The following is a 17,793-nucleotide window of genomic DNA, read 5'->3' on the forward strand; positions in this document are numbered from 1 at the left end:
AATATAACCTTGTGTACAGTTATAACTCTTAAATAAATTATAATAAACAGGCATATATTATTACGTTATATTTATACATGACATATAATTACACAGCAAATAAATAAAAAAACTATTCAATATATAGAATATACAAATCTACAGAATAATACATACTAAACCTACTGTTTAACTATGGTAATAAACTTCTCACATATCAACTTTTCAAAAGTAACAAATCATATAAAATATTATATATTTCATTTAGTATGCAACATAAATAAAAAAAAATGTGCTTGGCTTCAAAGATAATTAATATTTTATTTGGAGATACGATCACAGGAATGTTAGATTTGTGCTATGTTGAACCATCACAGATTTGGTTTTAATTTTTATATATTTATATTTTATATGAAAAACAAATATTACTCTCGGTAAAACAATATTTCATTCATAAATTCAGCTGTTTAATCTTGCTATAAGTAAATTACAAAGCAAAATGATCCCTTTCATATTTTACAAATAAGTACCTAACATAAGAACACAATATTTGTGATATGAAGTGATCTTTATAATCATTTAAAGAAGGTGCAAAGGAATACTAAAAAATACTTAAACTGATTAGGAAATCATGAAAACATATACCTATGTATAGTTACTTATATGTCTAAACAATATATGTATAATAATATTGTTATTAGTCTTACCTCAGTTATTTGTATTAAGAATAGTATTTTATGAGAAATTGCCTGTAAATATTTTTAACCGATTCCTCCAGATTTTTCCGTATTACGATAGATATAGTAGAACCGTAAAAACTTTTAATTCGAACCTTAATACAAAGAGAAAATAGAAATTCTTTTTTGATTGTTAAAAAAGAGTATGACGATTCCGATACGCAAAGAACATAAAGGAAAAGTCCAGCACAATGACTTATACTTTATAGATACACATATTATATTATATAGTGGTGTACAATTAATTGTTAATTATCATAATATAATTATCTAAACAAGTGTCATACAAGCCACATCACATCGAGTCGAAACAGAGTGCAGTTCGCTCCTTAAGTATCACCCACAAGAATCACTTTTATTTTAAACTAACAAAAATAATTTCGAGACTTCACAAATAAAATGGCAAGTTTTTAGCGCAAGTAGGATTAAGGACAAAGAATTGCAATTTTCTCAACTACATTTTTTTTTATACAAGTACATATTTCAACTACAATTTTCTACAAGTATTACAGAACAAATTCGATATTTTTGAATAATTTATATTATAGTACCTTTTAAGGTTATGTGATAACAAGCCTAGGTGTGGGCAGAATGCTAGAATGTTCCCCGAACATTAGGGCGGCCATCCATTTCAGTTGATCTTCATTGACCGCCCCTGCGATAGTACATCCAAACCATGGACGATCTTTACTTCTGTAAATATATAATTATTAAAAAAAACCTTCAATTTAGACCAAATTATAGTCGAATCAGGAAGCCTGTTAATTAAAAAAAGGATTATCTAAATATGTTCACTCAGTCAAAAGTTCTGCATTAAAACCAACCCAAAGAAACAGACAAATTAACAACCTACTCCTTTTGAATAACTCAGCCCCCGGAATCACAGACACAATAGAAAATCTATTCGATCGGGCCGCTCGGGGCTCAATGGGTTAAAGTCGGTAAACAAATTTTCAATTACAAAATTGATAAGTCCTGTTTTTTGAATTGATAGAATCTTTTTTGACAATATACTTGTGAAATATATTTTATAGACAACCTGATTCAAATATCATGTGTGTAGGTGCATGAGAACACACTTTACTATAATTTTAACGTCATTATAATTATTATAATTTTTTTTGGCTTTTAGCATAGCCTATCATTAAACATGTTTTGAATTTGTTATACTAGCTTTCCACCCGCGGCATCGCCCGCGCAGAAGATAGAAAAACCCGCATAGTTCCCGTTCCCGTAGGATTTCTGGGATAAAACCTATCCTATGTCCCGGAGTAAAAAGTAGCCTATGTCATTTCTCGGGTATCAAAATATGTATCTCTATACCAAATTTCATGCAAATTGGTGCAGTAGTTAAGGCGTGATTGAGTAACAGACAGACAGACAGAGTAACTTTCGCATTTATAATATTAGTATGGATTTAAATAGTACATATTGATATATTTCTGTTTTTATATAAGTTTATTGGTAATCCCACCTCTTTTGTTTATTGTTCTTTGGTATGAATGTGATCGCCCATCGCGACTGCGGGTTCCGTTTCAGCTCGTGCCCGTTGTACCACAGAATGTCCTTTATATTCCATTCTTCTAGCTTATGTGATCCCTGTATTATGGGTAAAATTAGTACATACTTTTCATTTAATATTGTTTAAAAAAATTGAATATATATTATTTTATAGCAAAAAGTTTTTGGTGAAGTGTAATGGACATGTGAAAACATTGGGATTTAGTAATGATATTGTAAATTAAACAAATAATGAGAACAATAACATTGATCATTATTATTATTATGCAAGAAAACACCTAAAAATGAAACCAAATTTCATGAAATAATATGGTTCGTGATACTTGATATTTATGTCTATATAATTAGACATAAATATCATCAATTACTCACTTGTTTATCCTTAAAATAGCACAACTTAGATTTACCGCACTCGAACATGTGCGTCTTGAAGGTTTTCGTCGTTTCGTTAGCGACTCGCAGTTCGCCGCACACCGACGCCGAAGAATTTTTTAGATTCTCTATATCGTGCAGAGTTTTATTATCTTTAATTATTAGATAATTATCCTTCCTGTCCTCTTCGTCCCAGTATCCCCAGCGAAGCACAACGTCTAGCACTATTTCGTCCTTGTGAACGATTCGACGCATAGACTCGTTGCAAATGACTTCTTCTATCATCATCAAATGCGACTCCATTTTGGCTTTCTCGGCGAGTTCTATGCATATATCGGCGCTTGTTTTGCTTGGTGTCAACTGTAAGGAGATATAAGAGATATAGAGATAAGACAAAAAATAAAAAGCAGGTTTTCATTGCTTTTAAATGAAAAGGACACTGGGCGCATAGCATTAAGGCGGAAAGAGAGGGTATTGTCCTGACCTGTGCGTTTACACAACTTGCTATGATTAAAGGTGCGCTCCGCTCGCTTACATCACGTCACGTTGAGGAACGTGGACAATCATCCGTACGGAGCTATCTGCATTACTCTAAAACGCTCCTCAGGGCCGGCGCTTATGCGTGCATGCGTGCGTGCACGCCACTTAGGGGAATATAACTCTTTATAGTTTAGCTTACCGCAACGTACCGGATGGTGGAACGGGGATATAATCCATCATCCCGCGGCGTGAGAAGTGTTCCACTCACGCCGCCCCCAAGGAAGGTAAACCTGGCGGCCTCCCGCCTAATTCGCGTTGGGCCTGGAGATAGGCTGCCGCTGACGGGTCTGCGGACGCGGTTCTAGCGAATACCCGCGGCCCCGTCAATAAAACGGCACGGCTGAACACAGTGGAGTTTAGTCGGTAGGTCCCTGCACTCAGCAGGGTGAGTCCGACATAACCCAGGGCTCTTTTCCCGAGTGCCTTGGGTATGCCTAAATGCATTCTCCACTATAAAAAAAAAACGACGTGTGGCACTCGGGGACTGCCGCGGTAAAGCTATATTGCATGCTATGCCTTCAAGCCACATCTCCGCCCGTCGGGGTGTGGAGCGTAAGGTTTTTTCGATATGGAATTTCTCGATTCGGTTCCCGCGCGGCCTTGATCGCGGGGACCTATGCAATAGCTTAAAAAAATGCTATGCAATAGGTTAAAAAAATGCTATGCAATAGCTTAAAAAAAAGCTTACCGCGACGTGGTGGCAGTCGGAGCGGTCGCGCACGTAGAGCCAGGCGCGCAGGTCGCCGGCGGCGCGCGGCGCGGGCGGCGCAGCGCGGCCCAGCACGGCCGCCAGCACGCGCCGCACGGCCGCCTCGCGCCGCACCTCCGCCTCCGTCGGCTGCCACACCGCCGTGTACCGCGCTATCAGGTCGCGCACCACTTGCTGCTCCTTCGCCGACCACGCGGTTTGCAGCGTGTGGCTCGTCTGTTGAAATGACTTTAGTTAACCCACGGTGAGGACAAAATCTACTATTCACTATATTCCCTTATATTTTGTTCCCAATTCAGGCCTCTCATAGGAAGCCGAGTTCCCACAGTTCAGACCAAATTACACCACGCTAGCCGAGTGCAGGTTATATTTCGATAATTTGTAATACTTACATAATATGATGTTTGACCCAAGAAGTTCTGAGTTATACAGTAGTGACCATCTCACACATATCTGTCTTTTTAAAAGAGTTAAGAACTGCTTAATTATGGCTATTGACCATAAAATTATCAAAGCCAACACAATTTTTGACAAAAAATCCTCACCAAAGCCGTGGGCATGACAGTGGGAGCCCACACGGAGGCCAAGTTCTCCGCGTTCATCTTGTTCGCGTGCGCCATCGTGTGCAAAAAGTGCAGGTGCGCGAACAGCTTGCGCGCCGTGTTACGTGCGACCAGCGGCAGCGACAGCATCACCTCCTTGTACGCTGCGTTGCGTTGCTGGTCGTCTTTTATGTCTAATAAATATAATAAGTAATTATATTTAATTTAATATTATAAATTATAAAAATAAATATAAATTTATATATAAATATAATATAAATTATATAAATATAATTATAAAAAATTTAATATTATAATCTAAATATAATTAGTAATTATAAGTTTTTTTTTTAATAATCTTAAATTATAGGTTCCTAATTTAAATTACTTCATTAAAGTAAAGTACCTCCCATATGCAAAGAAACATAAGAAAAATACATCCCAATTATCTTTGAAACTACTCATCCTATTTAACTTATAATATGGTGTCTTTTTTTTAACATACATTTTTAACGGTATAAAAAAAACACGGCGAAACATATAAGACGAAACTATTGAAATAATAAATACATATAAATGTCTATAAATTAGACAGGAAATGTATTAATAGAACGATTCAAGAGCAAACGTAAGAAAATTGGCACTGGAGATTAGAAGACGATGTCTATTATTGAATTAAGAGAAACCATTCTTAAATAACGAGTAAATAAATTGCCTTCGTTGAATACTTTACAATGCGATATTGTACCACTCTGTTATATGTACTTATATGTAGGTATTCAATAAGAAGCCGCTAGTTATGTTATCAATATCAATACCGATGTATTGTTTTGTTTTTACGAGTAGAAGTAAATTTATTACAGGAGTTCATATATTTTGTAAATTGTTACTTCAAGATATCCCCCAGATTAGGTATTATTTATATACTATCGAAGACATATTTCAATTCGTTTTTAATTGCCTGTTATATAACAAAAAAAAACGGCAATTAAAAAGTAATTTTAACACTTTGCCTTCAGTTGCCCTCTTTGTTAATTAACTCTGCTATACAAACCGAGTCTTGGCTTCCGACACGATTTTAGGTGATGAATGGATTTTATGTAGGTATAATATGATTAAAACTTTATATTATGTACTCGTCCCAAAATTTATCTCATGATTCAACGACAATTACAGTTTCATATAATACCAGCATTTTAGTAAGAAACGAGACGTCATTTCAGCAATTCGCGTACTTCAAAGGCACTTTTTTTGTTAAATGTTATTCATGTTTTCAGGTGTTTTATTGATTTTACTTACAATTACAGTTTCATATAATACCAGCATTTTAGTAAGAAACGAGACGTCATTTCAGCAATTCGCGTACTTCAAAGGCACTTTTTTTGTTAAATGTTATTCATGTTTTCAGGTGTTTTATTGATTTTACTTCATTTTACTCAGTTTATCTATATAAATGTCTCCATTTTACATACCCAAAGCGGCAGTCAGCGCCTGATGTTTGTCCTGCGGTACCAGGGCCTCAGGAAGGTCGCGGAAGAATCTCTTCAGCACTCCAGCCACATCGTGCTCCGAGTGCTGCGCGGGACTGAGCACCACTGACCACGCATCTCGTCTGAACCGGCCCAGTAGTTCAGACAGTACTAGACTACTGCCCGCTCTACGGTATATACCCTCGGAGAGGCTGCCTGAAATATCATTATTAAGTATTGTACCATTTTATGGGAATAAGTGTCTTTCTATTCTGTTCTAGATTTCTGTAGTATAGAAGTACAACCAGAAAGTATAATTTTACGATTTTCGATAGACTAATTCTCTTTTTGCCGCCCGAGTAGACAAATAAAACCATATGCCATTCAAAAATAAAGTAGTGTAGGTGTGAGGCTAAAGTGGTGAAATAAATTTGAAATGACAAGCAAATTTGCAAACAATACAATACAAGAGATGAAATGAGTTTACATTTTCTCCCAAGGTTATCCTATCTATACAATATTACAATTGAATGCAGTCAATGGTAAAAAATATCTAACAATACAACAATAAATGAGGGGTACAGAATCAAAGGCAGCTATATCCACCTAGGCATTTTTTTCATAAAGCAGAAAAAACGTCTTATTTTATTTTTACTGTAGAAATACGTGTAAAAAAAGCCTTAAAAAAAGTATTAGGAATGTTGGTACCACTGAACAACACACACCCATAAACCAATCCAAATTAAAACTTTTACGCGATAATTTTAAAATCACTTAGCTGTATTTGATACCAACAAAAGGATTTAGCTGTCTTTGAATCTGATTGTAATGGATATAGCTGTTTTTGATACCAATTCTTTGGTGATGACGTCACAGGAATAGTGATGTGCAGTTAAACTTTATCTAAGGATTTTCTATCCAAAATGAAATGAAAATATGCATTCGTTATTATCACGTCGATTGCTTAAAAATTGATACCGAATTATAATCCTACTAATATTATAAAGGCAAAAGTTTGTGGATGGATGGATGTTTGTTACTCTTTCACGCGAAAACTACTGAACAGATTACGATGAAATTTGGTATGTAGGTAGCTGAAGACCCAGAATAATACATAGGGGGTAAGGTAGGTGTAGGGCAGGTATAGGGCAGGTATAGGGTAGGTGTAGCGTAGGTGTTGGATTGATTACTGGACAAGACGACGTCTGCCGGGTCAGCTAGTTGAGTAAATAAAAGAACATTTTTATAAAATCATTTTTATTATGAATTAAATTTTATATACTTAAATTCTCTCCTTCTTCTTGAACTTCACATAGATCTTCTACAGTATCGTTCTCTTCAACTCCCCTTTCTTCTAATAGCCGCAGCTCATCTTCGTCTAAATGATTCAATACGGCGTGAAAATATCTTAAATGTGCCAGGTTTTTCCAAGAGTCACCGTAGTGTTTTTGAAGCAAGTTTCTGACATCTCGCAACTTTAATGGATTCACTTGTATGCCGCTAGGAATTATTGTTGGTCGTATATCCTCAGCTTTTTTGCCTGGTTTACACAAACTTTTGGGGTTTCCCGTGTCAGAATTGTAATATAATTCACCACGTACCAACACACTTCCTTGTTTTTTGGATCTTCGAAGAATAAATCTTTTGCACTGAGAAATCTTGAAGTGAATTTGAGCCGGTGTTTTAACAATACTATTTATTGAACTTTTCCAGTCAAGCACGGGTATATCACGTAGTTGCGTGACTGTAGAGTGTTCACTGATTACAGCGATGTACTCTTCTGGCGATGTGATTACCTCAAGTTTTCGGATTTGTTTTTCAATATTCCCGAAAACTCTATCAGGAGGCATGAAAGAATGGCCTGTGATGGGAAACACTAGTTCCATTTTTTTTACATGACGGTTTTCTAAAAGATATCGCATGCACATGGAAATCATTATATAATTTTTATTTTGGCCAGCACATCCATCTGCCACTAAACGGACGTGGGTTACATCAGTTAGGTCAGTTTTGTTGAGCCTATCATATACAGCAGAAGCAATTTGGTTTGAACCTTTAGCATATTCATTTTCTGTCCAGATGTATGCATATGTAGTGTTTTTATTTAAAGGATCTTTCGATGATCCTTGGACTATTGTAAAATTATACAAATACAGCTGCCTGCTGTAATAACAGCTCTGGTCGGGCACTTTCGGAAGTACTAAATTCTTTTGGCAATCGAATGAGAATGTAATCATTTGCCCTTCTTTTTCCCTTAGTAGTTTAAAAAATGCTTGTGCTCTTAATTTGTGTATCCTTTTCTCTATCATCAGTAGGTTTTTCTTTGATGTATCATTTTCGTTTTTCAATTTTTCTTGAAGTTCAAGGCATTTCGAGCACACATCCGTCCTTGGACTCCCAAAACCAAGATTAAAATCCTGATTAAAGATAGATCTAAAGTAAGATGATTTGACTGGGCTGTTTGGATGTGCTTGTTTAAAAAGTTTATATATTTTTTTAATATTGAGCTCACTAGGTAGGTATTTACGTTGCTGCGATGATCCTCTGCAATAATGTGCTTCAACGCAATTCAAAGACTTTAAAAAACTATGAACTGATTGTCTTTGTGCTGCAAACTTTTGTGTCTTACGGTCACCGCCTCTTTTCTCTGTAGGAACCCGACCAGATTCAAAGAAGTTTTGCATGACGAACTGAACACGATACTTCGTTATCCCAAGTGTATTTAGAAATACTTTCTGGCAAACTGGAATGGCTTTCTTAAGTGATTTTGCGTAAATTGCATATTTTATCGAAAAAGCTCTGCTTTTTCTTACGTTTTTTACAGGCCGTTTTCTGGCTGTTTTTTTTTACCGAACAGCACTTCAATATTAACGCATCTTGATGTTGTTTGTTGGGTTTTGAGTAAAACGATCTGTGAAAATGCACTAGATCTAGTATTTTCAATTGTTTACACGCAAATGATTTTGTGTTATGATTGCAGGTTATGTTTTCAGGCAAAGATGGCGACGAGTACCTGTGAAACAAAACAAACGTAACCATTACTGTTTTAGCCTATTCAATTTTCATTAAGATGAAATACTTGCAAAACAAATAGCGACGCCTATATCTCTTACGGTGTGGGCAGAGCGTCACCGATCTCATAGATAGTTTATACGACGTCTGACAAAGTTTTGAAGGTAGGAAGGTGGAAGTTTATTGCTTAAAGTATATTCGTTCAGAACGTGTCGCGGCGACGGCTTCCTTTGACAAGCGCCGGCACGCGCCTAGGCAGCAGGTACAAAGAGCGATCGCTTCAGGCTGAACGTACTTTAATTATAGGTTGTCAGCTTATCGCCTAAATTCCAATACACTATAATCCCCGGGACCCTTAATGGAATGGACCCATCTATTGATAGAAATCGAACTGAACAACATTAAACTTATAGGTAATGTTAAACCTAGAATATATACCTCTTCCATCTATTCTTTAAAAAATTGTATCTTTTGTTAAAAATTCTATCGAACTCCATCGGATTAAGTACATCACTAGACTAGGCTTACCTGTCAATTTTCGCTTTGTTCGCCTTCCATTTCTCCGGCTGTCTTTTGCGCTTTCTTCCTTTCCCTGGCAATGCTTCTATTACAGGCACTTCCATTACACGTTTAACTAGTCGTATAACACGTTTTTAGTAAGAAAACTATGCAAAATCCTATTTAATTTCGATAAAAATCACACCCACGCAAACACGGTTCAGTATGAAATCCGCCATCTTGTCATTACGAAAATGGATGCCTGTGATTGGCCGAGCTCAATTCTAGCTGTGTTCGTTTCCAAACCCTGTGGATTTAGCTGACTTTGATTCTAAACCGATTCTTTAAACGGGAATTTGGCTGGGATTTAGCTGTTTTAGGTACCAAACAATTTTGTGAACTTATGTGGAATAGTATGAAGAATAAGATGGCATTCACAGTTTAAAAAATGACTTGTTGTGGATATAGCTGCCTTTGATTCTATACCCCTCAAATCTTCTTTGATACTTATATTTTAAAAACTAAATTTTAGTGAGAATAAAATATTACCTTCCTTTTTATTTTCCCTTATTTTTAACGCTAAAGGAATTTTAAAAGATAAATTTTAAATTGTCGTGAAATATTCTCGCAAAAATTGAAAAAAATACTGATATACAAATCTACATAACTTTTCCAGAATTTCATCGAGTAAAGTAGAACTCGATACAATACTGGAATTAATGTATATTAAAAAAAAAACTCAATACATACCATGCGCATAAATAAAACTAATACATTTGTCGACGATGGCGGGAACATCGTCTTTAGTTAGCTGCTGGTGGTGCAAATATGCCCCATTGTTATGTGCTGCTAATTTTAGCATATACTTCCAGCCCTAAAACAGAAGCAGAAAGTTACTTTGCAAATTTTACAAATTTAAATTAATTCAAATAAATATCAAAAACAATTGAATAGATAACAACACAAGAAACCAAGAACACCTTTTGATGTTAGTCATATTTGACAAACAAAAAAAACATTTTTTATTACCTTGAGTTCCTTTTCATGTTGAAAGTGTAAATATAGAGTGGCGTGTGGACAGTCGAGTAGCAAGTTCGGGCTGCCGTCAGAAGGGCATTTCTGTTTCGTCTCTTCATCCGCATCTTGAGTGACTGAAAAATAGATTTTTTATCACCAAAGTGCACTGGCTGAATCTGTCAAATCTTCATACAAACCACATTTGAACCTAACCTAAAGAACACCTTAGGTTTCAAGTTTTAAAAATGCAGTCTTCATTAACTCCTCTTTATAATATATTTATATTTTGGATTATATTAGTAGCATTGTTACTACGACTTCAAATTTTTTTTTGTACATTACATACAATGCTAACTTTTATCCTTTTCCATATCAAGTGAAATAAGTGTTCATTGATGATTTTTGTTTGTTTGAAATAATTAATTTTGGAATAACTAATTGAATAAACAATATGAAAGGTGAAATTTAGTGTCTACCGCCACCATTATCATCTGTTATAACATTTCTTATTATTTGATTACATTTGCAATTGCATCGTTCACAACGTTGCATTATAATCGTCACTGTACTCATTCTGTGTATGTGTATTTAGCAATAGCGATTGCCATTCACCTATAGTCTATACCGTTGTCCGTTATGGTTACACAGTAAACACAAGTCCCATTCTTGATAACAATGTTTCATTGTTGGACAAGAGCTGCTCTAAATAAATAAAATGCTGACAGGCGAATACGATACGCAGGATGAATCAACGGAGTACCGACATTTTCTGAGAAATCCTGCGTGACACAGCTTCCTATGTTTGTTTCCTATTAAGTCGCTAGTAATGTAAGCACGTATCGCATTGTTCCGTAGTCGACAATCATGTAACTCGATTCTTTGTTCTTAAAAATTATAATTATGCTCATTACTTCAATTTGCTTATAAACAACACTTATTCATCGTTATTTCAACTCAACGATTATTTAAATTATCAATTTAAATTAAAAATTATCCGAGATTTTTTAATGATTTATCAAAATCTCTTATCATTGAAATCATACAAAAATTATTATTATTTAGATTATATGTGATGATTGTAAAATAAGCCCTTAAAGCATCAATATAAAAGTAAATTCGAGAAAAATTTTCGAATTTATCAAAATTAGCATGCCCCGCACCCACGATATTATGCGTTTCCGTGTAATAAAATTATCATTTCAATGCAAGGTCACGCATGGACAAAAATTTACCGTGATCGTATTTAACATGTAACAAAGGAATTTTGGTCGCTAATAAAATATACTTTGTAGTAAACGAAATATATATCTATTTAGCCTGATAATAATTATAGATGGGACTATTTATTAAGCACATCATGTACGCTGGTTTCATGATGGGCCATTCAAGGATCATACACTAAAGAATTTAGCTGAGCATATGTAATTTATGAATGATATCAACCAAAAAGATGAAAAAAAGGAATCATAATACATATTTCCTTATTATATTCTTATCTTAATAAGGATTTTCTATACACTATAATAGTGATATACATGCAAATTGCGATACCTGTTGTTATACTAAAATAAACACCACACTATTAAATTGTTCAATACATACCAACACATCTAGTCTTCCTCAGGTCTACGATACACAAGGTGTCAGGCGCCGTGCAATACACGAGGACTCGTCTCACCAACATCAACCAAGCGCTACGCCACTCGCCTGTCACACCTTCCTATTGGCCAATGATTTACAATTACATTGATTGTAACAAGATAATTCAAAAATTCGGACTTATTTGTACCTAATTCTAAAATTCTCGGGTTGTTTTACAAAGGTAATATAGAAAGATAATGTTACATAGGTCGAAACTTTCGAAAAGTATACAGAACAAAGCTACATAATATATAATTTTGCAGTATTTTCAAGAAAATATGTCATTAATGTATTTTAAAATAGAAAAATATGAAAAACTTTTACCATATAAGAGGTACAGGTAGCACAACCACAAGCACAACATTAATATTATTATGTATTCAAACGCCGGAAAGAGTAATTGCGCTAGTTTAGTGCTATAATGTCAGGTGATGCATGACAGTTTGCATCATCATCATGAAGTCAATATAAACTGATTTTCAAATCATTAATTTTTGTATAAAAGTTAATAAACTCATATTTTTATTAAAAACATTTTTCGGAATTAAAGATATTTAGATTATATTTCATTCGCATTTCTTTATTATATATTCGCAAACGCAAAGTGTTTATTGCACTGACAAGTATTTTATAAGTCTAAGCATTATTTCTCCCAATAAATTCAAACAAAATCTTTAAATTGTTTAGGTAAATCTGATAGAGGTTCCTTCCTGAATAAAATATCAAAATTAACTTCAAATATCTGTCATCACTCAATCAGCTGTAGATCAAACAGACAATTAATCATCACTTCTTTGTACATATATAAATAGGAACATAATAACAAATATTTCATTCATTCGCATCAGCAAATAATAATATGATAAGTATGAATAAAATATGTACATATTTTACAAAGACTAGCTTGTCAGCAAGTTCAACATTAGATCTTGTATAGAATCTAAGTTGTATAGTTAGTGAAGTATTATTCTGTTAGAATGCTGTGCTAATTGAGAAGAATTTACAGTTATTGACACAGATTTTAATTCGCATTTTAAATAATAAAAGAAAACAGTTGCATGGCAATACATAGATTATAAGATTAGCCATAAATATTAAGGGCAGCATTTATGGTTTCATTTTCAAAAATTCAATGTTATGTATGTATTCAAATTAAATGACTGATTGTAATAAATTTCTATATTGTAAAATGTTATAAGAACATTTTTGACATTTATATTGGCCCTTTCCTTCCTTTCTAATTACATATTAATTGAATAATTGCAAAGTTAAAACTAATAACCAGTAAATGATAAAGCACATAATTTTATTACAATAAAAATAAATGATAAGTGAAACAGTAAAGTAAAATCAATACTATAATATCAGATACAAGATAAGACCTTATACAAATAAATGATAAAGATAGCATTATAACTGCTTATAAGATATTTCACTGTGTTATTAGAACAAATCTAATTAAATGTTTTAAATAACAGTAAAATAATAATTACCTTCATGTAACACCAGCCACATCTAGTAAACTCAGACATGTATTTGGTTGGGAATCCATTTGTCAAATGTTCAACAATCTTTTGTCCCCAATTTCTCCTTTCTGAAGCACTACCGCAACCAAATAATACCTTTCTTGGAGTACTTTTTATTCCCATTGATATTGAGAGTTCAAAACAGTAATTATTATTTGTAGAGCTGAAAAACATTATTGAATATTAAGCCTGTATATTTTTATTATAAACTCATTTATGTAATCATGTATGCAATGCTAAATAAATAAAATGAAAATAAAATATAATCATACTAACCTAGATGAGAGAGGTAAAACTATTTGTACAGAGTTAATACTATCCAAAGTATATAATTCTTTTACAATAGAGTTGGTTGGGTCCGTGTAGCACATTAGTTTCTGATCGGACAAAACACAGTATCGTGACTGTGAATTTTTAAAGAAATCCTCAACCCCTCCTAACACTTCTTTATTTAATGTTCCACTGAAATAAGACACTGGTAATTTATTGATTGGGGGTCTCTCTACTGTTTCAACCTTAGTAACAGTTTGTTTCGATGATTTATTAAGAACATTGTCCAGTTTCAACATATGTGAAAACCGTTGCATAACGGAATTGTTTGTTTTGACTTCATCTACAGTTTCAACAACAGAAGTGCTGTCAACTCCAACATACCAGTTTGAATTATTATCTTTGTCATTGTTTGGGGCAGGTTGCTTAACTGAAGTTTCACCAGTAACCAGGCTATCAAAACGTTCAGGGGGTGTTGGTGGGTTAAAATAATCACTTTCCACAAAATCAAATGTTTCATCGTTGGCAATATCATTAGATACAATTGTTCCATAAGTATCTCCTATAAGAAATGATTCAAGCAATAACAACTCATTACTAACTCCGTCATACTTCATTGTGGTTGGAGTTGCAGAAAAATTTAAGGGATCAAATTCATATATTGTACTTTTGCTGGGTCGTTCAATTGGTTCTGGACTTGCAGGTACAGGTTTAGAGGGTGGATGAGGCAGAGTCCAGTTTTCATAAAGTGAGTTTTGTCTCATAAATTCAGCCTGACTAGCACGTTTTTTTCTTCTACCTGGTACTTCTGGAGCTGACCGTACACTTATAAAACTGTTTGCTCGTGATGGTTTTGGTGTATCATATGTTTCCAAATCAAAGTTGGAAATTGACTCATTTTGATCAAACTCTGTACCATCCTGAGAGATGTTACTTACACTATCATCTATAGAATCTGAATTGTTTGAGAGTAATGATTGGTTATCTAAAGGATTATGCTGGGATGTTGGATTGTCCTTTGTAGATGGCCCTTCATCAGCTTGTAGTCTCTTCTGTTCCAAAAGGGGAGAATGAAATTGAATATTATCAAACAAACTTACGTCAACCGCCGGCATAGAGACACATCTTTGCGGATCTTCGTCTTGAGCATTGTCAAATTTTTTCGAACGTCTAATTTTTAAGCCAGCTGTCTTGGTGCCTTCAATAACTGATTTGGTAACTGATGCTCTAACAGCTTTCGATGTATTTATCGTTTTCTCTAAAGTATCCTTGGCGAACTTCGATCCATCCATTATAGATTTTTCGATCTTTTCATTCGCTGTTTTAGCAGAACTGGTGACTTTATGTGCAACATCTTCGGTAATCTGTTTTGAAACGGAACCAATAGACTTTAATAGTTCAGAAGCTGTAACTCTTTCATTATTTGGCACCTTTGTTCGCGGCAACGGTATCGGTCGCTTCAATGGGTCAGTTTGGGGATATGCTGTAGAACGTGGTTTTGGGACTGGTGGTGAATCCATAACTCCTAGACGAAATAATTGTATTATTTTACATGAAACCAACACATTGTTATGGCCCAAACACAAAATAAAAATAAACAAAACACTACCAACAGGGCAGTACGTGAGTCACACCATACATTTACAATTATTATTTGTTCTACTTAATCTAACATTAAAATATGATAGTGTTAAGTAATCATAATCAATTATTAAATAAATAAACAAAAGAAAATCATAGGGAAACTAAAAAAAACTAAAAAAAAACGAAGATCGAAGAACACAGTAAAACACAAACTAATCAAACCATAGAGCAAAGCAAATTGCAAAGCCAAAACCAACACACTACTAAAGTAGCCTACTCACGATTCAATTTCAGTAAAGGCCCTACTCACGGTTCAACACAACCCACAATCTGCTGACACAATTTGTTGAAGTCGCGATTGAGCGTTCTCTACTCACGATTCATCCAACCCTCAATCTGCTGATACAATTTCATTCCGCGATTGCTTGCCACAACGTGTGCACGTCACGTTGATGCCTGGCCTGATGCTAAACCTCAACGCAATAATACGCATTATTAATGGATATACTAATTTATGAAATATAAGATAATTATCTTTGTAAAGCTTGTATTTTTTCCAATTTTATTGATAGATTTCAAGGGCTATAAAGTATAAACGGCTATAAAATATAAACATCTTCCTCAAATATGTAAAAATGTCTTTCCCGCGTTTATCTCAAAACCGCCATTTTGCGATTAACGCGGCAGCGCGATTGAGCCGAGATTGGAGCAATCACAATACTCACGTTTCAACACGCACACAATCTGCTGAGACAATTTGTCGGGTTGCTTCCGCGCCGATCCAATTCGCAACATGTTGGGTTACGCCCCCAACGTGCCCTCAACTATACTATTCACGACACAATCTGTCAGCTCACTGCAGATTGTGTCAACAGATTGTTACTGAAATTGAATCGTGAGTAGGCTACTTAACAATCTGTTGACACAATCTGCAGTGAGCTGACAGATTGTGTCGTGAATAGTATAGTTGAGGGCACGTTGGGGGCGTAACCCAACATGTTGCGAATTGGATCGGCGCGGAAGCAACCCGACAAATTGTCTCAGCAGATTGTGAGTATAGATAGTATATCCATTAAGTAGCCTACTCACGATTCAATTTCAGTAACAATCTGCTGACACAATCTGCAGTGAGCTGACAGATTGTGTCGTGAATAGTATAGTTGAGGGCACGTTGGGGGCGTAACCCAACATGTTGTGTATTGGATCGGCGCGGAAGCAACCCGACAAATTGTCTCAGCAGATTGTATGCGTGTTGAAACGTGAGTATTGTGATTGCTCCAATCTCGGCTCAATCGCGCTGCGCAGTAATCGCAAAATGGCGGTTTTGAGATAAACGCGGGAAAGACATTTTTACATATTTGAGGAAGATGTTTATATTTTATAGCCGTTTATACTTTATAGCCCTTGAAATCTATCAATAAAATTGGAAAAAATACAAGCTTTACAAAGATAATTATCTTATATTTCATAAATTAGTATATCCATTAATAATGCGTATTATTGCGTTGAGGTTTAGCATCAGGCCAGGCATCAACGTGACGTGCACACGTTGTGGCAAGCAATCGCGGAATGAAATTGTATCATCAGATTGAGGGTTGGATGAATCGTGAGTAGAGAACGCTCAATCGCGACTGCAACAAATTGTATCAGCAGATTGTTGGTTGTGTTGAACCGTGAGTAGGGCCTTAAAGGCCCTACTCACGGTTAATGGTTATTAATGGTTAAACTAATTTATGAAATATAAGATAATTATCTTTGTAAAGCTTGTATTTTTTCCAATTTTATTGATAGATTTCAAGGGCTATAAAGTATAAACGGCTATAAAATATAAACATCTTCCTCAAATATGTAAAAATGTCTTTCCCGCGTTTATCTCAAAACCGCCATTTTGCGATTAACGCGGCAGCGCGATTGAGCCGAGATTGGAGCAATCACAATACTCACGTTTCAACACGCACACAATCTGCTGAGACAATTTGTCGGGTTGCTTCCGCGCCGATCCAATTCGCAACATGTTGGGTTACGCCCCCAACGTGCCCTCAACTATACTATTCACGACACAATCTGTCAGCTCACTGCAGATTGTGTCAACAGATTGTTACTGAAATTGAATCGTGAGTAGGCTACTGCAATATGGCGCCGGCCACACTTTTTTTGTAGGTAGGTATGTCACTTCCATGTGATTCCTTTTATTAAAGGCCCTACTTAAGTAGCCTACTCACGATTCAATTTCAGTAACAATCTGTTGACACAATCTGCAGTGAGCTGACAGATTGTGTCGTGAATAGTATAGTTGAGGGCACGTTGGGGGCGTAACCCAACATGTTGCGAATTGGATCGGCGCGGAAGCAACCCGACAAATTGTCTCAGCAGATT

At 35.2% G+C, this 17,793-nt stretch overlaps 1 protein-coding gene across 3 annotated transcripts; it reads right to left on the reverse strand.

The window, feature by feature from the left end:
- Window positions 1–625: 625 nt before the first annotated feature.
- On the reverse strand, window positions 626–15,633 carry LOC123705126 (arf-GAP with Rho-GAP domain, ANK repeat and PH domain-containing protein 2). 3 transcript variants are annotated; one of them, XM_045653763.1, is made up of 12 exons: window positions 15,447–15,633; window positions 13,840–15,358; window positions 13,531–13,726; window positions 11,999–12,116; window positions 10,409–10,530; window positions 10,130–10,253; window positions 5,873–6,085; window positions 4,404–4,594; window positions 3,838–4,074; window positions 2,610–2,969; window positions 2,191–2,315; window positions 626–1,409 (listed from the first exon to the last, which is right to left on the reverse strand). In XM_045653763.1, the coding sequence occupies exons 2-12, from the start codon at window positions 15,351–15,353 to the stop codon at window positions 1,277–1,279; spliced, it is 3,333 nt and encodes a 1,110-aa protein (XP_045509719.1). In that variant the 5' UTR covers window positions 15,354–15,358; window positions 15,447–15,633; the 3' UTR covers window positions 626–1,276. The 3 variants fall into 3 exon arrangements, with proteins under 3 accessions (XP_045509719.1, XP_045509718.1, XP_045509717.1); XM_045653762.1 differs by having other exon boundaries at window positions 15,443–15,633; XM_045653761.1 differs by having other exon boundaries at window positions 13,840–15,633.
- Between the last annotated feature and the right edge of the window lie 2,160 nt (window positions 15,634–17,793).

The sequence above is a fragment of the Colias croceus genome, chromosome Z (genome assembly GCF_905220415.1).
Source record: "Colias croceus chromosome Z, ilColCroc2.1".
NCBI lineage: Eukaryota > Metazoa > Arthropoda > Insecta > Lepidoptera > Pieridae > Colias > Colias croceus.